At 31.6% G+C, this 22,616-nt stretch overlaps 1 protein-coding gene across 6 annotated transcripts in view; it reads right to left on the reverse strand.

Moving 5' to 3' along the window:
* Nucleotides 1–71: 71 nt before the first annotated feature.
* LOC139517594 (beta-1,3-galactosyltransferase brn-like) overlaps nucleotides 72–22,616 on the reverse strand; it is a 33,551-nt gene continuing 11,006 nt past the window's right edge. For 3 of the 6 annotated variants that reach the window (XM_071308812.1, XM_071308815.1, XM_071308813.1), the window contains exons 2-3: nucleotides 12,067–12,115; nucleotides 72–1,238 (exon numbers count right to left, since the gene is read on the reverse strand). In XM_071308812.1, coding sequence (XP_071164913.1) covers nucleotides 153–1,199 — 1,047 coding nt within the window. In that variant the 5' untranslated portion in view covers nucleotides 1,200–1,238; nucleotides 12,067–12,115 and the 3' untranslated portion in view covers nucleotides 72–152. Of the gene's footprint in view, nucleotides 1,239–1,885; nucleotides 1,983–2,693; nucleotides 2,844–6,641; nucleotides 6,786–12,066; nucleotides 12,116–22,616 lie in introns of those variants that run through there. The other 3 variants (XM_071308816.1, XM_071308818.1, XM_071308817.1) reach the window with 3 other exon arrangements.

Raw genomic sequence — 22,616 nt, forward strand, 5'->3', positions numbered from 1 at the left:
AAGCTCATTAGAGCTTATGTTGTAGTATGTTTGTCAATATGCCGAATCAAAATAAAGTTTAACTTACTTACTTCTATGACGTATCAAGCTTTAATAAAATATTTAAAAAAAATATCAATTCAAATTAATTTGTAAAATTAAAGCTATCGTATTCATGATATCTGTAATTGTTTATTGAGATCTGTGGACGAGTTTAAAGACATTGTTGCTAGAAAAACATCCCAGATGACCAAAAGTTGTCTGTGATCTCCATAGCCATGAGATGCAAAAATAGTTTTCAAGCGCATAGGTGGTGTATGCACAACATCAAATCGTTCATCATTATGTAATGGAAGCTTGAGTTTTTGAGCCACTATTCCTAGATAGGCGTCGTCTATATGAATGTATTGCACATATGGAAATGCCGTTTTTAATAACTTGGCTATAGTCATCGACATAAGAATAGCACCACCGGACGGATAATTTGGATAAAAATCATACGGGTATTCCTCTCGAGTTATGTACCATTTCGAAGATTTATTCCTAAACGGCTTCGCTCTTTTAATGATGCATCCGGAAAACAGGTTCGATTTGAGAGTATCAGGTAGTGTTTTTAAATACTTATTAACTTTCAAAATGTTTATGAAAAAGTCATCATCTACGAAAAAGAGAAACTGAGTATTGCCACAATTTTCTACAGCATACTGGTATGCCATAGCTGTTTTGTTCATATTGTTATCGTAAATATCAACAAAATCTCCTTGTAAAACATCTTTGTATCTTTTAGATTCTATATCAATCATATCCTGAACAACACTATAATATCCTAGAAGATATATAACTTTTATATGAGGATGGGATATATTCCCCCATGTTTGTCTGATGGACATTCGATGAGCTATATTCGAGGCATCTGATTTCACTAGCACTAATAAAAAATCCGGACCTATATGCAGATCACAAACATGTAATGGTTCATGAATATATTCGATATTGGTTGGGTTAATTGGTTGTTTCGCAGATGATCCATTTCTGTAAATTTCGTGAACGATTTCTTGTAAATAGTTATTTGAAACAGAACAATGTACGCAATTATTATGCACCATTATTAACGGGTGTGTGAATAACGTAAAACAAATAAAACATGATGTAGCAAATATTGTCATCAGCAAGTTTCTATATATTCGATGGGCAGGAAGACAACGGTGACGTATAGACATCTTCCTTCAATCCCAATCATGTTACCTCTCACTTTAATCCTGAAAAAGAAGAAAACAATAAGTCGTATATCAAGTAATTACAATATTACAGCATAAAGTTAATTGTGTTATTTAAACACTACCGTTTAATCATGTATGAAGATAATTTCAAAACATATTGATCAGAAGGAAATATAGCATGCACACAACCTTGATATTTTTTTTAATTATTTTTATACAAGGCATATGTTTTTGCTGATTTTTTTTAATCAATGTGCAACAAAGATTAATCCATTAAACAAGTTTCTGATATTTTTTTATGTAAAGTCAAAAGTTAGACAGGTACATTGAAAGTATCTTTCCCTTAGGAGATGCATACCAATCACGTTCGCCCCTGGTCCGCCTATATTATTATTTTATGTTGTTTTGGGGGTTATTTAATTGTCCCAATAGAATTAGAGGAGAATATATGCACATGGTGTGTGATTTTCATAAGAAGATAATAAATACTATTGCAAAAAATATTCATAATTTCGGGATAAGAAAAAAATATATAGCACACTTGTGTCCTCGAGTTTAAACCTTTCAATCCTCTTTATTTTGCTGTTCCAAAACGGGCAGGTGAAACCATGATATGCGAATGAAGAATTGGATTAAGGGATGTCAAAGTGCATGGGACCGTATTTTGACAGAATATGTGTTCTTACTTTTAACTGTATTCCGTTTTCTTATGAAAATCTGTCACAACTTGATACACTGGGATCAATGTTAACGAAACTCAACCATACCAGGAACACGGAAAATGACAAGGAAAACTATCTATGTGACACAAGGTTAAGTTTTTAAGTGTATGTGTATATGTTTTAATTTAAGACATATAAATAGACATTTACGGAAAGTTTCGGTACAGACTGTAGACACTGACTCCGACAGGTAAAATGAAAGGGGTCATCTCCAAATAAAAAGTACTAAATAATTAGCTTTTCAAGGTTAAAAGATTTTACACAACGATTTACACGTATCTTGTCATCTGTTTACAAATCCTGCACAAGACCCGACAATTTGTCTGAACTTTTGTCTTGGGTTACCCATACTTTAATTATTTTTAAGTCACCGATGGCATGTTTGACGAAAATTCTATCTTCTGTAAATTTTGCCAAACATTTCCGTTAATTTAATAAAACTTTCCAGAAAAGGAAAGCAGGTCCCTTTTCACTCTCCTTAATTCAAAAACCACATCTGTTGAATCTAATCAAACCTCATAGACATTTTCCTTGGTTGTCAATTCCTATTTCAGAATTGACGCATTTATTTTGTATGTACATATTCTTAAGTAATATGGTCAGCACTGACTACATGTTTTCGCTTCTCCGACACCTCTGGTTAATTAGCTACCTTTCAGTTGTTTTTTTTTTGGAGGGGGATATTTCGACAGGGGAGGGATGGGCTAAGGAGAAAACATTCGTTCTACGTATTTTTTCATCATCATATATCGAGTTTGACTTTTTTTCTTACTTGAACTGGTCCTTGGTTTGTTTCTTTGTCGATATGTTGGTACTGCTTTTTTTATTATTGCAAATATCTTCTTCTTACTTCTCAACCCTTCCGAACCCCTTATATAAAATAAAGATTGCTTCCTAGCATTGATGTTCCCTTTATTTGTATCTGTAAAACTTGAAAATGTTTATATATGAGGACCGGATATGTTAATGTACTTCTGCATGTACATATTTCCATTTGACTATGGCATTAAACATGCACGAAACATATATATCAAAATAACATGTCTGGTTTCTTATACATTTGTATGTCATGAGCTTAACGACAAGTCCGATTGAAATGTGCTTTTAGTAAACCTACGTAAACTTCGGATTCCAATTTGAACTCTTATTGTCATTGAAGCGATATTATGCCTCATTTATGGACTCTTTATGAATCAAGTGCGCCGTTAAATTAACTTTTGAGACGACCCCTGTCATTTTTGCTATCAGAGTCGGAGTCAAAAGTCGGAACCGACACTTTCCGTAAATCTCTAATAGGATGTGTATAATCTGATCATTAACTGTTGTGTCGTACTCTTTTTTAACGAATGGGGTTTATTGCGATTGTGCAATTCACTGATCTGTAGTCAAAATTCGAGTTAACCTGTTAATTCAACAGAAACAACATCAATACAAACTAATTTCACAAATACGGACAGTTTTAAATAAAAATCATGATGCCCATGGAAGTGCAGTATAAGTACAAAATGTTCGTTACGCGACAAAGAAACAAAACAACAAACCAAGGATTTTTATTGTACTTATTAGACAATAGTTTTGCATTCGATTTATTGAATTGATGCGTTTAAAATATTAAACCTATTGTATATGATCATTTTCTCTATTCTATACATATTTCAATTTATCAATAACATATAATCTTGTACTTGTACAATGAATTATGTTTTCAATGTTGTTAATATTATCAAAAGTTATTCATAAATGTTTGTGAGAAGAGAATAAGTACTAATTTACGAAAGGGATGTGTTATCCGCAAACAATCTAGCTTGACATAAATCCGAAATGAGACTAGACCCAATACATCACTTTTTTCGGAACTCCCGCATTAGTATTCTTCAAGGGTGTGACTAAACACTCTTAGTTTTCAATTTGAAATATAACTTTCAAATCATTTGTACAGTTTTCAATCAATACCATATGCTGTTATCTTTATGTTAAGGCCCATATATGTCATACTCTGTCAAAATCTATAGTATAAATAAAGTTATACAGTATTTATCAAGTGATAAATATTGAGAAGTATGTCATTCTGGTTTAATATAAGTAAATACAGTTAAAAGCAAAACTTCGTATGAATAAAATATTACTCTTAAATGATCAGGAATAACTATACCGTATACCGACACCAAATTTTCTACATTGTTTTTGAACGTAAATGACCATATGTTTGAGTAGACTGTTGTATAGTACGTCATACTATTTTCTCTAAACGGTTTGTTTAAATAAACTTTATGGTACTTAAATTAATGATAAATCAAATATGACTCCGATCTCATTGACATTGTAAATTTTTTGTTATAAACCGTAATTTATAACACTTTAAATGTTGTATTTGTGGAAAATATTTAGTTAATTCTACACAAAATGTAACACCAATGAAACCACTATCAACGTTGTGCAGTAGATGCAAGGTTAGAGGTACATTGGTAACATGTTAACTAAATAATCAATAACCAGATGACATTGTGCAAAATGACGCTTCAAAAACGTGTAATGTTTTAACTTTAACACCTTACAAATATAGATTTATTTCGTCTTCAAGCCATTGTTCCACTACTAAATTGTCTATTCTTCTTACCAGCACACTTGGTACAATCAAAGATCTGATAATAAATTGTTCAAATAAGGCCTTCCAAAATAGTGGAATTAATTACTTTTGGAGTGTCAAGAACTCGTTGGAAGTACTTAATAAATTGCATGCTTATATTGTTGGTTTTGAATCTGTTCAAAGTTTTGATTTCTCTACCCTTTATACAACATTGCCTCACATTAACATTAAGAAAAAATTCACACACCTAATTAAATGGGCATTTCAAAAGCCAGAATGTGAATATATATATTCAAACTCTTTTAGGTCATTTTTTAGCAGCAATAAACAAAAATAAATATGTCAATTGGACATGCTTTGATACTATATATGCCCTTGAATTTTTACTAGATAAAATTTTTGTTCGCTTTGGAGATTCTGTATATCGTCAGGTTATCGGAATTCCAATGGGGAATAACTGTGCACCACTTATTGCGGACCTGTTTTTGTATTGTTATGACTTACAATTTATGACAAAAATCCGCAAAGACCCATCGAAACAACATCTGGTAGACAATTATTTTTTCATTCGATTTATTGAATTGATGCGTTTAAAATATTAAACCTATTGTATATGATCATTTTCTCTATTCCGTACATATTTCAATTTATCAATAACATATAATCTTGTACTTGCACAATGAATTATGTTTTCAATGTTGGTAATATTATCAAAAGTTATTCATAAATGTTTGTGAGAAGAGAATAAGTACTAATTTACGAAAGGGATGTGTTATCCGCAAACAATCTAGCTTGACATAAATCCGAAATGAGACTAGACCCAATACATCACTTTTTTCGGAACTCCCGCATTAGTATTCTTCAAGGGTGAGACTAAACACTCTTAGTTTTCAATTTGAAATATAACTTTCAAATCATTTGTACAGTTTTCAATCAATACCATATGCTGTTATCTTTATGTTAAGGCCCATATATGTCATATTCTGTCAAAATCTATAGTATAAATAAAGTTATACAGTATTTATCAAGTGATAAATATTGAGAAGTATGTCATTCTGGTTTAATATAAGTAAATACAGTTAAAAGCAAAACTCATATAATTGAGAATGGAAATGGGGAATTTGTCAAAGAGACAACAAACCGACCATAGAAAAAACAACAGCAGAAGGTCACTAACAGGTCAGTATAAATATAATATTACTCTTAAATGGTCAGGAATAACTACGTATACCGACACCAATTTTTCTACATTGTTTTTGAACGTAAATGACCATATGTATGAGTAGACTGTTGTATAGTACGTCATACTATTTTCTCTAAATGGTTTGTTTACATAAACTTTATGGTACTTACAATAATGATAAATCAAATATGACTCCGATCTCATTGACATTGTAAATTTTTTGTTATAAACCGTAATTTATAACATTTTAAATGTTGTATTTGTGGAAAATATTTAGTTAATTCTACACCAAATGTTACACCAATGAAACCAATATCAACGTTGTGCAGTAGATGCAAGGTAAGAGGTACATTGGTAACATGCTAATTAATCAATAACCAGATGACATTGTGCAAAATGACGCTTCAAAAACTTGTAATGTTTTAACTTTTATGAAATAGACTCATCTTTTAATAACAGGATACATGGAGAGAACATGAAAATACTTTATTAGGTAATTATCCATCCTTTTAACCCCAAATCAGAGAATAATTGTAGACAAAATACGACATCAAAGGCAAAACGTATGTCGATATCGGATCATTAAAGTTTCCAACATGTCACTTTATAAACCTGGTTTAATCCATCATTTTCCACATAAGAAAATGCCTGTTCCAAGTCAGGAATACGACAGTTGTTTTCCATTGATCCGTTTGATGTGTTTGAGCTTTTTGATTTTGCCATTTTATTTATTAGGGACCTCCCATTTGAATTTTCCTCTGAGTTCGGAATTTTTGTGATTTTGTTTTCTTTCTATTTTCTTCTTCTATTTTATACGTAGCTAAATACATACATGCTAGGATCAGCTAGAGCTCTGTTCATTTTCAATTCTTATGATAAAAACAATATTTGTTTTATAAAGGTATTCTTTGGAACTGGTAAACATATTTTACAATTTGAATATTACATACCACATAGCCAAACGGACGCCACTTGAATTGCACAAGCGTTTTATTACCGGTCGGAAGAAGACTCTTGAGCTTCCTAAGTAAATGCACATAGCTGAGTGGAAAAGAGGACGAGAATTTAGCTTTACAAATTGAACCATACTATGTTGGTGTTCGTCAGACTTTCGATATGACGACTTTTAACATGTTCAAACTTAGAAATTAAAAAGCTTCCTTGTAAAAAGTAAACATTTATCAGGAATATCATGACGAGAAACGCAAACTTTGGAATGTCGTATGTTGAAGGAGATATATACTGCTTATGGTAGCGCAACGTAAATGTTGCGCTATAGAAAACAACAGTTACCAAAAAGAAAACTGAACAATCTCTTTATATAATTGAAGTTTAGCTAACAAATTATTTCTTAATGCCAGTTTGAAGATGTATGTAGATACAAAACTTTAACAATACTTTTAGATATTTGGATGATATATTGGCTCTCAATAATGACGACTTCAGTATGTATACTAAAGAAATTTATCCTGTTGAACTTACTTTAAATAAAGCTAATACTAACAATGACCACTGCCCTTTCCTCGATCTTGATATCTATATCATTAACGGAAAGCTTAATACAAAAATTTATGATAAAAGAAATGATTTTTCATTTCCTATCGTTAATCATCCATTTTTAGATGGTGACGTTCCCTTGTCACCATCTTATGGTGTTTATATATCTCAACTTGTACGATTCGCTCGTGTATGTAACAACGTATTAGATTTTAGCGAGAGAAATTTATGTAATACTGAAAAATTATTACACCAGGGTTTTCGATATCACAAACTAGTCAAAACATTTACTAAATTTTATCATCGGTATAAGGATATAATTCGTAAATATAACTCAACATACAGACATCTTGTAAGTTCAGGTATTTCACATCCAATCTTTTATGGTAATATTCTTTACAAAGCACAAACATGTCAGTATTCACCTCAAAAGCTTACAAAACCTTTAAACAGACTTATTAAGAAGGGATATAGTTACGATACTGTTGTCAGGTCATTAAAGATTGCATATTTTGGCTTTAATATTGATTCACTTATAGGGTCTTTGCATTGGAACTAAAACACATTCATTAAAAAAAAAACAGTTGTTGGCATGACACGGGTTATGTTCTTCTCATATATGTTATGATAGTATGATACTAAACCCCTAACGAGAGGGATTGTGCCTGATATTCATATGATGAAGACATAATCTTTCAATCAGTTTAATTGAGGTCTGGAGCTGGCATGTCAGTTAACTGCTAGTAGTCTGTTGTTATTTATGTATTATTGTCATTTTATTTATTTTCTTTTGTTACATCTTCTGACATCGGACTCGGAATTCTCTTGAACTGAATTTTAATGTGCGTATTGTTATGCGTTTACTTTTCTACATTGGCTAGAGGTTTAAGGGGAGGGTTGAGATCGCATAAACATGTTTAACCCAGCCGCAATTTTGCGTCTGTCCCAAGTCAGGAGCCTCTGGCCTTTGTTAGTCTTGCATGATTTTTAATTTGAGTTTCTTGTGTATAATTCGGAGTTTAGTATGACGTCCATTATCACTGTACTAGTATACATATTTTAAGGGGCCAGCTGAAGGACGCATACGGGTGCGGGAGTTACTCGCTACATTGAAGACCCATTGGAGGCCTTTTGCTGTTGTCTGTTCTATGGTCGGGTTGTTTACACATTCCCCATTTCTTTTCTCAATTTTAGGATATGACGCAGAGTTAAAGTATATACGATATCCTTTATTAGCGGTACAATCGGCTCTTAGTAAAAGACCTTTAACTGAAATATTTATGTTCTATTACTCATATATCTGTAAACGTCACTGATTAGTCTTTTGTATACGAAACGCGCGTGTAGTGTACAAAAAACCTGGTATCTTGTATGAGTTTATTTAGAGTTAGTGCTGATAATTACGACCAGGATCAAATAATGTCCTCTTTACTATATAAGGATATTCGGCAGAATATGAATTTACGAAATCATTAAAAAAAACTGTTAAGGATATAAATCTAGCTATGACATCTTATTTGAAATAGGTTTATGTTCCCAATTACTTTCAAACAAGACTATCACTAAAATATTTGCAAATACCGAAACAAAAACGTGTATAGTAAGCTGATGCGCACACTTAGAGTAATTGATACCTTTCAATGTCCTGGAAGAATAATGGTGGATTCTCTTAAAGTTCTGAAACATCCCGAAAGGCAATAGTCTATAGACTTGGGGAAAAGTTTTGGGACTATATTGATTTTCTTGCAATGTTTATTTGTGAGATTTTCAAAACATAAGGTCCACGTCTTTTTGATTTTCATGAACTTACATATCATCTCCCTTTAGAAGATAATGTATCGTTATTCAAGTGATAGACTAGATCTTGAGATCACCAAAATACTGCACTCCGAGGAAAATTCAAAACGGAAAGTCCCGAATCAAATGGCAAAATCAAAAGCTCAAACACATCAAACGAATGGATAACAACTATCATATTCCTGTACAGGTATTTTCTTATGCAGAAAATTGTGGATTAAACCTGTGGTTTTATAGCTAGTTAAACCTCGCACTTGTATGACAGTCGCATCAAATTATATTATATTGGCAACGATGTGTGAACAAAACAAACGGACATAATAGGTAAAAATGTCAAAATAAGGGGTACAGCAGTCAACATTGTGTTATAATCTTAATCACTATAAAAACAAAAAATATGTAACAAAGAAGCACAAAAGGCATATATCAAATTTAACAACCTCATTCATTGCATTTTTTTTTAATATTAAACGATTTTATTTATCTATGTAAAATCCACCCATAAAGATTGAAAGAGTTTAAGTACTGGAACCGAATCATTACTCTGCGAGTACATGGATATGTTAACATTAAATCTGACGTTGAATTGCGCGTTTGATGTACATCAGTTGATCAGCATGTAAATGTCACACAGGTAGATATGAAATAGTTTTGTCGTTCAACTTATGACCATAATATAGTCTATAGTTCTTTTAGGCATATAAAAGTAAACATGTAACAGAAGAAAAATAAACAAATTAAAAGACGCCACTCTGAATACTCAACATTATATTTGCCGATTAAACGCTATATTCTAAGATATAATAGAATATTGCACGTAATGAGGATTTTGATGTAATCCCAAGTATATAAAATAAAAAAAACCTAAATATAATATAGAATTGGAAATATTTTCTTAAAGAAATCTTTGTTACGATGTTCAGGTTAAAGAATAGAGTTTTTATTATGTGTATGCTTATATTTTTTCATTCCATAGAAGGTTTCGCAGTATGATGAATTTTGTTTAATTATACTCTTATTCGAATCTACATGTAAACATTACTTACATTAAAATTGTAATTTTTAGAAAAAAGAGTTTTAAAAACTTTTTTTTATAATTTTGAACAACTTGACATAAAAATACCAAGGAGACGATATGATAAGGCAGGGAGACGGTTTGCCAACAAAGGAGACGTTATGGTAAGGTCACTTTGTTTGTCCGTCCATCAAATGTGCACAATTTGGTACGTTGTTTGGCCTTTTAAGTTTTTTTAGCCGGTTAATCTTTTGCAGTCTGACGTACAAAAGTATATCTCTCTGGTTCTGTTGATGCTTTTATTTTATCAAGACAAGACACAGCCAGATATCAGTTTTCATATTTTTTTAAATATTATATAACATATGATTAGGGCTTCAAATCACTTGTATTTTAGCGCAACACTGTCAAACAGTTAAAATAACATCATTTTATGATCTTGTCATAAATATAACTAGCATCTCAACTGTTGGTAAAATAACTGAAAGGGTTTTGATATTGATATTTGATTAGCGACTTTCCTTTTTGAACTTTCCTCGGAGTTGTTTTTATATTTCTTTTCCCCCTGATACTTGTAATGACTTTGTACTCTATTCTTCTGATATATATATGCAACACTCATACCTACTCTAACTTTTCACTTTTCGCACTTATCATCCCTAAAACGTATCTAAAATTGAGAATGGGAATGGGGAATGTGTCAAAGAGACAACAACCCGACCAAATAAAAAACAACAGCAGAGGGTCACCAACAGGTCTTCAATGTAACGAGAAATTCCCGCATCTACATACATTGTCGTAATCGAAATTATGATGTTTGTAATTAAGACTTGAACACCTTTTATTGGATTTGCGACAGACTCATCTTTTTTACACTTGTTTATTCCATCTAACTCATTTTATGGAGATAGGAATTTAATATTTTAAATGTACACATTACGACCTTTCATTTTTATTTTTTGGCACTTAATGACCCCAACCATCTATTTTTTTAAGATGTTCATTTATATATGTGGAATGACCCATTTATCAAAGTCCAAAAAAACGCAATGCACTCTCAATTTAATACATGTAACTTACAAAGTCAATGTTAAACATAATAATTTCATTCTGCTTATCTTGAAGGACATAATAATAGAAATATGGCTTTGGTTAACACATTAATGATTACATAAACCGTCAAGGAGCAGATACCGAATATGTTGTTGCTTAGTATAAGGTATTGTTGTTAAGTATTATTCTGATGGTTAAGATGTTGATATGTACTCGTTTAAATAACATAAATAAACCAGACGTAACTGTTTGATATTTTCATACATATATTATACATTGATACATTTTGAGTCATACGAAAAAAGATGCATTTTTACAAGTAAGGGTTATAATAGTATAATAGATGTCAGGTTTCAAATCTTTTGCTAGTCAACCAAAAATGATAACAGCAAAAACAATGTAATTCATAAATCTTCTATACCTAGTCTGTTGAAATTATAGAAGTGGTTCTTCCTAGTGTCTGGTTACAATAATAATAAATTATTAGCACTTGCGTGACCTTTGGCTTTCCCCAGCCAAAGGTTAAAATTAAAGGTCGCATGAATATGGGTTTACATGAGGCTGAATTATTGACTTGCAATAATAAATCAGGGAAAGGAAGAAAAAATGAACAAATGAACGGTATAATTTTTCTGCACTAAATTCACATTTCCTCTCCTGTGATGCTCGAGGCAAAAATGTTTAAAAATCAAAATATTTATTAAAAGAATGAACAGCCATTTAAACCATAAAAAGAAAACTAAATACTAATAACGATATATTATTTATAATTTAGCTTAAAAACATGTTTGGAATACATTGAACCTTGATGGAGGGAGTCTAAATCGTAGGTAAAACATTACTCAGAATCAAACAGTTTGACAATGTGTATCTATTTCATTGACATTTATATAGATCAAACACAAAAAGGTTACTTTTAAAGAATGTAAAATTTAAAAAAAGCAAACCACATTTTGCCAAACAGTCTCTTAATATCGTGATTAAAATAAAGGTTCAAAACACATAAAACATACCTGAAAATCAGTTTATATTGTTTTCCAGAACCGATGACACACAGTTTACCTGTAATTATAAAAAAAAATCATTTTTACGTAACCATGAACATCAAAGTCAAACACGTGTACATACATTGTAATAGTCCCTCATAATTCTATCAAGAATGGCACATACATGTATTTTACTTGTTTTTACATATGTTTACTGTAAATGTATATAAATATGTACAAATGTATATTATTTTAAATGTATGTGTTATATAAAGGTGAGACTTCAATAAACTATTGAATCTGAATGAATCTGCATGAATAATATTTGCAATTAAAATTATTTATGAATATGTATTAAGAAACACGTATGTACTGAAAAACAAATAAAACAATATTGAAATAAAATTTGGAAAATGAATAATTAGTACGCTTAAAACTAATCACCATAGACTCAATTTTATGTCGACTGCAAATATTTCAACTGTTATAAGAGAGGCAAAAAATTATAGAGGAACATCCAAAACCACAAGTAGAAAACAAACTGACAACGCCATGGCCAAAAAAGAAAAAGACAAACAGACAAACAATAGTACACAAAAAACATAGAAAACTAAAAAATTATCAACACGAACCCTCCAAAAACTGGTGGTGGTCTCAAGTGCTCCGGAAGGGTAAGCAGTTACTGATCCACACGTGACACCCGTTTGTGTTGCTCATGTTAGTACAAACCCAGTAATATGTCTAATTCTGAAGGTCACATTTTGGAAAAGAGGACGGGGTTGTGGTTACGACATTGACTTTATTCGATATTATCTGTGAAACGGATTTTTAATAACGGTCAACCCACTCTTGGTAGTGTTCGAAATATTTACGAAGGGAACATTCCAACTTCACTACTTGGAACTATTGGCTTAATAGTTCCTTGCGAGCAGCAACCCTCTATCATAAAAATCATGATATATAGGAAATACAAGCCCTGGATTATCGTACTAATTGGTATTTACATATACTACGTATGCAGGCGCTGCTCGAATGTTACTAAAGAGAAATGGAAAGTTGACAATTTGGAAGCTGAAATGATTTTTTTTTGTCGTACAGTTTAGTTTTTAACCCATCATCACTATCAATTTCTAAATGTAAGTCAAGATATACAGACATAAATTCTACTGGTGCATGTATTCTTTATATCAAATTCGATTGGATAGATGCGTTCAGTAAAGTCACCAAATTTTGAAACATTTAGTGAAAAAACATCATCTATATAGCGGAAAGTAAAGTAAAATTATACTGCTAACTTCTGTTCTTTCTTCCTAAGAAGTTCTTGTATGAAGTAAGCAGCCTAATATAAATATAGAAACAAGTCGACAAGAAAAGAGACACAGTTTGTTCCCATGGTAGATATAACACATATTCCAGCATTATAAATACATATGATCATGATAAGACAGGCAATTGTAAATTAAAACAACATTTTACAAAATATTCTACCAAATAATAAATAAGTGTAATCAGAAACAGTTAAATCACATATCAAAATAAATTCGTCAGATTATGACGATTGTGAAGCAGTTATTCCCAGATAAGAATGTCGAACTTAATTCATGGTTAAATAGTCCTATTACTGATATTGTATGTAATATATGAAATGTGCCTGAACTTTGGTTTCTTGATTATGTTAGACCCTATCTCCTATATTGTTCTCTATTTTAATAATTTTCTTCAGAACAAAAAATGATTGGTTTGAATTCTTTACCTGATCGAAATTAGAGGGAGTTAAACATGTCTTTGAAAACGTTATTTGAGTTGGCAAACGACACTGTACTTCTGTAAAAAACACAATCAGATGTACAAAATAACTAGACGCTTAAAAGAATAGTTTGAAAACTGTAGATCACTACAGATCTTTTTATAATAGGATATTACTAAGTTGGATAATGTTGACAAATTTAAGTATCTTGGTGTTTTTTCAACAACAGGAAGTTTAACAAAAAAACAACGAAAAAGGCACAAGGTAAGAAAGCAACATGGGCTTTGTACGACATTTTCAAAAAGGGGAGGTTACACAATTTGAACAATTAATACCAACAAAAACTAAAACTGTAAGTAGTTAATAAAAAATAAATTGAGAAATGGGGAATGTGTCAAAGTGACAACAATCCGACCAAAGAGCAGAAAACAGTCAAAGTCCTAATGGGTTTTCAATACAGCGAGAAAATCCTGCACCCGGAGGCGTGCTTCATCTGGCCCCTAAACAAAAAGTCGTTATTGCTGTATGAGAGTGAACTCTGCGTAATTTGTATTACAACTGTTATGGAACATGTCCATCGCTTATTTTGTAAACTACAAAGTACTACTTAATTAAAATATGGTTGTAAAATACTGTAAAAATTAAAATTAACTGACCAGTTTAGACAGACATTGTATGATGCTCTGTAAAACTGCCATAAACAGCTCAAAATTATAAAAAAAAACAGTCTAAAGTTTTAAACCTACCTCAATATTCTAAATGACAAAAGTATTGTTTCCTTTTCATGCACTATTTGAGTTACTTATATTAAGGAAGAAAAAAAAACTTTCCTGTGCCTTCGTCTACTTTTGAAAGACCTATGATCTTCTACGAAGAAATTCTTTATTATTTAAATTTTTAGAGTATAATATAACCGTTTTATACAAAATATGTACGAAAATGTAAAATCACGCATTATATTTAATGCAGACTAAGGAAAATTATAAATGTGAGGGTCACTCCTCCTGGTCATTTTTGTAATTCAATGATTATGTCTTTATTGTATTTAATATCTAATGTAATTGTTTATACCAATGAGGTCATATAACCTCCTTCTTTATACATATAAATTCTCTGTAACTATGTAATGTGTAGTTAATGAGAAATAAAATTCATTCATTCATTCATTCTTTTGTAGATTTAGAACTTTGCACATAAAAATTCATACTAAAATTGGCAGATGGCAAATGTTCAGAGGGAAAACCGTATTTGTTCATCATTTTATTCCGGTGACATTAGCGACAAGTTACATTATACTATGGAGTGTTCGTCAATAAAAATGAAAGTAAGAAAAGGCTTTAAAAGTATCATTTTGTAAACAGACCAAATCATAATTTAAAACTTAAAATTCATATGAATAGCAACAACCCGTCTGAACTAAACAAGTTATGGAAATTTATACGAATAATTATTGAATGCCTTTTATCTCCTGGGTAACCACTTTAAGTTTCTACTTTACATTAGTTTTTATACTTTATACTATATATGCTAATTCATTTGTATATGTCTCTATATAATTGTACTTTGGTTTACGAGGATAAAGATATATTTAGTTTGTCAATGCGCAACGAGTTTTACAGTTGTAATAATTCAAACATTGACGACATCTTCAAATAACAAGGCTTATTCAATTCTCTGTAATACTCACGTTAAAATAGAATCGACATTCATTTTGTAAGTAGAATAACAAGTATGTTACCCCCTTACAACAATATAAGTATACATTTTGCATGATAAAATTCGAATCTTGTCGTTATATAAAAAAAGTTTTTAAAAGTACATTGCCGATCCTCTATTTCATATTATTTTTGCATTCCACATAAGATATAAGAAATCTGCCTTGTTCAAGCTCATGTTTTTATGTTGTTTTTTGTTTGATCAGATTTTGAAAAAATAAAAAATAAAAACGATACCACCGAAATAAGTAATGGAAGAAGTATGATCAGAGCCAGTCCTTAACCATCTGAAATGTCAAAAATACTAAAATTATAAAAACTTTTCATATGTTTGTACGAAGTTGAAGAGCATTGAGGACCAACATTCCTAAAAGTCTTGCCAAATTAAATATCAGTTTTCAGTTAACATCGCTCAAATCTTAAATTAGTAATGACAACCTAATAATTTAGTTTATTTTGGCTGATTGTTTTCAGTTTTGTGCTGAAAGGGAGAGGTTTAAATTCCTAATGCAAAGTTTTAAGACAGCATTTAAATAATATATAGCTAGCTCAACCTCTCACTTTTATGACAGTCGCATCAAATTTAAAGTAAACAACTATATTTTTTATAATACTATATATACATTCTATAAATCCTTCATAATATTACACTTTTATTCTGTTTATTATTGTAAGCCTAGGGAGGAAACTTATTAAGATATGGCACCTACGGTATACAAAACTATTATATAAAGGATTATGTATTTATTCATAGGTATCGTATTATTTTCATTTCATTAACATTTGTAAATTTAAGTAAATGTGTGAAGTGTGTCAAACTTTGTGATTTTTACCACAGGCACTAGTCTAAGAATTTTTTTCCCTATATACCTTCATATAACACGTGTAATATTAAGGTATAAAGGGGTAAAATCTGAGACTATTGTCTGTGATTTTTACATATATATTCATTTTACATTGTAGAAAACAACATTTTCTTTTTATCAATGAGTTTTCCGCTCTATAATTGTTCTCTAATGTCTTTATTTTATACAGGAGGGAAGAAATAATAAATACTTTCGTAAATGAATCTCACACCTGATAAAATAAACATCATCATATTGAAATATGTGACCATATGTTTCTAATTCACTCAATACTATTGCGATAATACGTTCATACTATATAAAGACGTTTGAATGATTATAATTACTATACTATATATAAAAATATTAATTTTCGCGAACCATTTAGGTCACGGAAATTCCAAAATATGGCATCAGTAAGGAGAGTTGTGCAAATAATGTGAATACACAGAACCCCCATCCAAATTATCTTTAGCTAAAAGTATTCATCATTTTCTATTTTATATGTACTAACAACATTCCATTTTTCTATAATTTCGATTAAAATATTCCAAAATCTGAGTTAAAAAAAGTCAAATGCCCAAAATAAACATTGTCTGATTGGTTGAAGTACTGTGGCGTCAATGATAAGCATAGCAAGCCTCGATGTAAAGCACACGCTTCACATGAATAAAGAGAGTTTTACAAATAATGTGAATACACAGATCCTCCATCCTATTTATATTTTGCTGAAAATGTTGCAATGTTCATCATTTCTGTTTTGATTCTGCTAACAACATTCCATTTTTTCTTTAATTCCGATTTATATATGTGGAACCCGCAATAAAAATAGATGGCCTCAATGATTTAAACGCAACGCAAAAAATTCCGTTGACCCTGAATTCAACGGATCGATAATAGCATCATCACCATCAACAAAATGTTTACCGTTATCTTTGTGAAATTTCGGTTATATAGTTCTTTAATTAGAGAAATTTTAGTAAGTATTACTTATTAATGTTAAGGTTCTACTGATGTGCTCCTCTAGACCTTTCTGACGGTCCGTTTTATCCCATTTATCTCAATATTATCTCCGATGACAGTAATGTCAACCCGACCTATTCGTGTCAAAAGTGAAAATCGCATCGATTTATTGAACTAATTTCTTCTTAAACTGTGCATGCATTATTTCTGTATTATATGATAACCAATCACATTCACGTTGCATGTTTGCATGAAAATGGTCATGTATTAGTGAATTGTAAGGGCGATGCAACTTGAGGTCAGTGCGCGATCACGTGACATTATTATTTGTAAACAAATTTAAAACATGCTCCCCGCGTAACACGTGTCTGAATTATCCTTTCAAAGTGTTATGAATCTTTCAATCACTATTTTATGAAATATTTCTAGGTTTGCATATCAGTAGTCAAAGTGAATTAAACGTAGTTCTTAGTTGTGTTTTTTTTATATAGAATTAGAAGGTAAATCTACATAAGGGGGTCTCATTGGGGGGGGGGGGGGGGGGGGTGGGGGGTGGTGTTCTGATCCCAGATCCCACTTACTGTTTTGTCAGATTCCCATATCCCGCTTACACTATGTACATGAGCAATTTTAATTTTTTTGTCATTTCCGGGGTCCTGCAGAACCCCATTTCCCGTTTTCACGACAGACCTCATTTCCCGTTTTCATGACACAATAATTTGACTTTCACGCTTGCGAAAAATTGTCAATATTGGTCACGCTTAGACCCAATGAGAACCACACACTAGTCAGTATTTAACTTCACCCAAAAAGATGACTCAACTTCCCTCTATATTTAAAACCTGCATACTAATTTAAATAGCATTTGCTCCCCTTGAACACTATTTGGCCCCTTCCGTGTCATTTCCCTTTAAATTTGCTGAAAAGTCATACTTTAAGTCCATTTACAGTAACGGCTAATATTTGATTTTACCATCTTAATTTCAATTTTCATATTGAACACATTTGACCATTCAATATGAGTTCCCATGTATTTTTGTCATATATGAAGGAGGTTTTAGGTCATGTTTTCCTAAACACCTTATTGCTATTTGTCTGTCTGGATTGTTAAAACCACAAAATCAAATATTGATGAATATGCAAGTTTTCAACAATCCCGGAACATTAACAAAGATGTGTGTGAGAGGGTGAAAATTACCCTTCTGATGTACTGATATTTTTAGCACCCCAAGTGAGAATCTAACTCAGGACTTTCAGCACTGTAGCCATCAGTCTTAACCACAAGATCACGAACTCACATTTGATGAACTAATTTCTTCTATATTAACTGTACGTGCATAAATTCTGTATTATTTGATAACCAATCACATTCACGTTGCATGTTTGCATGATAATGGGTTCTGTATGAGTGAACTGTAGTGTATTGCAAAATTAATGCAAATTGTGACGTCAGTGCGCCTTCACGTGACATAATTATTTGTAACCAAACCGGCTTCTCATGTAATGTAACGGTTTATTTCGTCCTCTGTGATATTTTATCCTGAGGATAATTTGTCCCGGTAATTTTTTTCCAGGCATGGTATTTCATTTCACAGGTTGATTTTTCCCAGAGGAGTGAAAATCTATCAGATTTCTGTGTTATGCGGATAGTATGTACGGGTATATATTTGCCGTATTATATTTCACAGAACCGTGTGAAAAAGAGTCCCATTAACTACTATGTAAGTTACTCTCAATCAATATATACCTGACTATAATTATAAAATGTTTACAAAGGTAAGCAACTGTCTAGGGCCAGGTAAGGGAGGGGAAAAATTAGTATTAGTACTATTTCGCAGAACGATAAACAGATGCATAGACAGACCAAGGGGATGGGGGAAATTTAGCTTATGACATATATGTAAGAAATCATTGAAGCTTGATGGGAGTGGGCAACCCTCTGGTCCATCAGAGCCCCCACACCTTTTTGAAAAGTTCTGGATCTGCCACTGAGATTTGCAGGTTTTCTTAGTAAAGATACCTTAAAATATCACAAACTGTGTGCTTTCCAGACCATAGTTTACATTTTTTTTCATATTTTGCCGTGTCAAAATGACCTAAATTTAAAGGACAGTATATAGACCCAAAAATGGTATATCACATTCTACACATCAAGATTTTAGCAGGAAAGACTGCCATTGGAGTTTTTAACCATTGTGACTTTTTAATTTGATCTACTCCACTAATTAAAGTCGTTGAAGTAGAATATTTAATGTAGGTTTGTCCACATTTTGGTATATATTAATACATGTTTAGAAATAATGTTGAGCCTGTTCCTAGATGCCTGTTATAAACTTCAATATTTATTGTTTATTGAAAATAAATGGAATCAATTCTTTCAGAAAAGTTTAATTCTATGGAAATGTATCCCCCCTTTTATAAGTTGAAAAGGCTACATAGAGGTCAATATACAGTCTCCAACAGAAAACCAAAAAAGGAAAAATAAAGTGAATTTTGGAGAATTATTAAATGTACATGCATTTGAAATATTTAAGATATATTGTTTCATTTTTTTTAGTTCTAGGTTCCACATAACTACCATTTTAGAAAACGATTTCAATGCTAAGTCTATTAGAGGGATATTTGATTTTCATTGGTTGTAAATATGGAATCTTATTCAGTGGCAAAGGAAATAGACACTGACAAGTCTTAGATAACATTTTATATAGTTTTGAATTTTTCTTCGTCAGTTGACTAAAATTAGATGGAGGTGTGTTCTAATTTCCAACAGAGGAGCAATCAACCTATATCAATATGTGCATGAAGCAAATTGATAGTTGCTAGATACTGAATGATTATATCCACAATAAAGGTTTAACCTGTGCATATATACTTAAAACAAGATAAAAAAAGTCATGTCTTTTTCAGGACTTCTGAATCCAATCATGTAGTATGGAATGTTATTGAGATATGGTTTGGGTGGATGGATGGTCATGAAGGACCTGTAGTACAAAGTATATCACTGGATTTAGCTCTTTGTCTTAGTGTATTATTAAAGTACTTTGCTTTTAGCTCAGTTCATTGTTATGCAATTCATTCTTTGTGAAATTAAGATTTGACAGACAACTCTAATGGACAAGGATTTTTCAAAGTAGTATCATCTCTATGTACAATGTAAGTATTCAGGAGATAAAAGCATTCTATTTTGATTTGAACCATACATTTTATAAAAAAAAGTGGGAACAAATTTACCGGACAATGCTACTCCCACTACTAGCAATATGATGCTAGGTTGTTTTAATACATCTGTATTGCCTGCTGATGACTCGGCCCTGAGTGTAAACGGTCCTTCAATTAGGAGGGAAAAAAATTATAAGGCCTATCCAGTCTAAGGGAGCTACCATTTGATTTTTATGGGGGGAGCTAGGATGAAATTTGAAAAAAAAGGCAGGACAGGATTTTGAGTAAAAAAAAAAGGCAGGATGAGTAACTTGGCAAAAAAAAAAAGGCAGGATGACAATTGTTGTAAAAAAGTCAGGATAAGCTAAGAAAAAAAGAGGCAGGACCGAATAGACTGAAAAATAAAAAGGCAAGACAGAGAGTACAACTAAAAAAAAAGGCAGGACAAAATTTTTTCATCCTAGCACCCCCCCCCCCCCCCCCATAAAAATCAAATGGTAGCTCCCTAATCGATTTCTAAAACTATACTTCATTGCACATGTTCAACATTTTTATACAACCACAAAAAATTTGGGGTCGTAAATTGGTATCCTGTCCGAAAGATGGTTTCTGGATAATAACTTTATTATAAGTCAACAGAAATCAACAAAATTATAACACAACGTTTATAACCACAAAAGGAAGCTTGGGATTGATTTTGGGGGTTATGGTCCCTAAGGTTTAGGAATAAGGGGTACAAAGGTGCCCAAAACAAGCTTTAATCTAGTGTCGGTTTAAAAAGTTGTGTATAAGTATTTCAATTGTTCTGAAATTGTACCACAATGTTTAATACCATAAGTAGAAGGTTCGGATATATTGTGTGGGTTATGGGACAAACAGTCTAATAATTACGGACCAAAAACAAACATTTTTGTAAATTCAAGACCCTTAATTGGAGTTTGTCCAGAATGGTTCTTGAATTACCTAATACCAATGCTTTATGAAATCTTCTTTGAAAATTGGAGTTATCTTTCTTTGTTCAGTCAACTTAAATCAATTATACAATATACAATGCAATATTCACTTTATTACCAACTGATAAATTAAAGCAGTCATTAATAACCATTCAGTGATTGCAAGCACTTTCTAGGGTATGCCCTTTTACAAATGGAAAAATTATACATTTTTTTAGTTTCTGATCTCTTAACTGAAGTTTGTCTCCTCTAAATGTTTCTCATTTCAGAAATTAAAAAAAAAATTTCTTTAGATATTTTTGTTTGAAAGGATTAATATTCAGCAGCATAGTGAATTGCTCCTAACACAAAAGCAAAACAAATATTTAAGTTTCATTAGACCACATTCATTCTGTGTCAGAAACCTAAGCTGTGTCATCTATTTAATCACAATTCAAACTCAGAGCTGTTTCCAGCTTGAATGTTGTGTCAATACTAGCCCCAACTGTTCAGGCTTCGACCTCTGCAGTCGTATAAAGCTTGGCTCTGCGGAGCATCTGGTCCATTCATTTGTTTATTTTTCAATTTGTGTGAATTAACATAGTTACAGTAAATGCTAATTACTGCAATTTCATACCACAACAAATATTGTATTGGTACATGTATCACTCAAATGTGTATCCATATAACAAAAAAAATGAAAAGGAATAATTTTGCATTACCTTTTGAATACTATGACTTTTTAGATATGTAGACATATTAAGACTCATTAGTAGATGTTGATAATATTGGCTTAAAATGCTTGAAATTCTATCAGATTACTTTTGGAGCAGTTATGAGTTTTGAAATTAGAAAGATCATATCATATGCAACAAGTGTAGTAAGTTTCAAGTTGATTGGAATTCAGCTCCATCAAAAACTACTTTGACCAAAAACTTTAACCTGAAACTCCCACTTCCATTTTCTATGTTCAATGGACCGCGAAATTGGGGTCAAAAGTCTAATTTGGCTTTAAAATTAGAAAGATCATATCATAATGAACATGTGTACTAAGTTTCGAGTTGATTGGACTTCAGCTTCATCAAAAACTACCTTGACCAAAAACTTTAACCTAAAGCGGGACAAACGAACGAACGGACCCACAGACCAGAAAACATAATGCCTATCTACTATTGTAGCTGGGGGCATAAAAAATTTAATAAATAACACTCATAAT

Source organism: Mytilus edulis, chromosome 3, assembly GCF_963676685.1.
Source record: "Mytilus edulis chromosome 3, xbMytEdul2.2, whole genome shotgun sequence".
Classification (NCBI taxonomy): domain Eukaryota; kingdom Metazoa; phylum Mollusca; class Bivalvia; order Mytilida; family Mytilidae; genus Mytilus; species Mytilus edulis.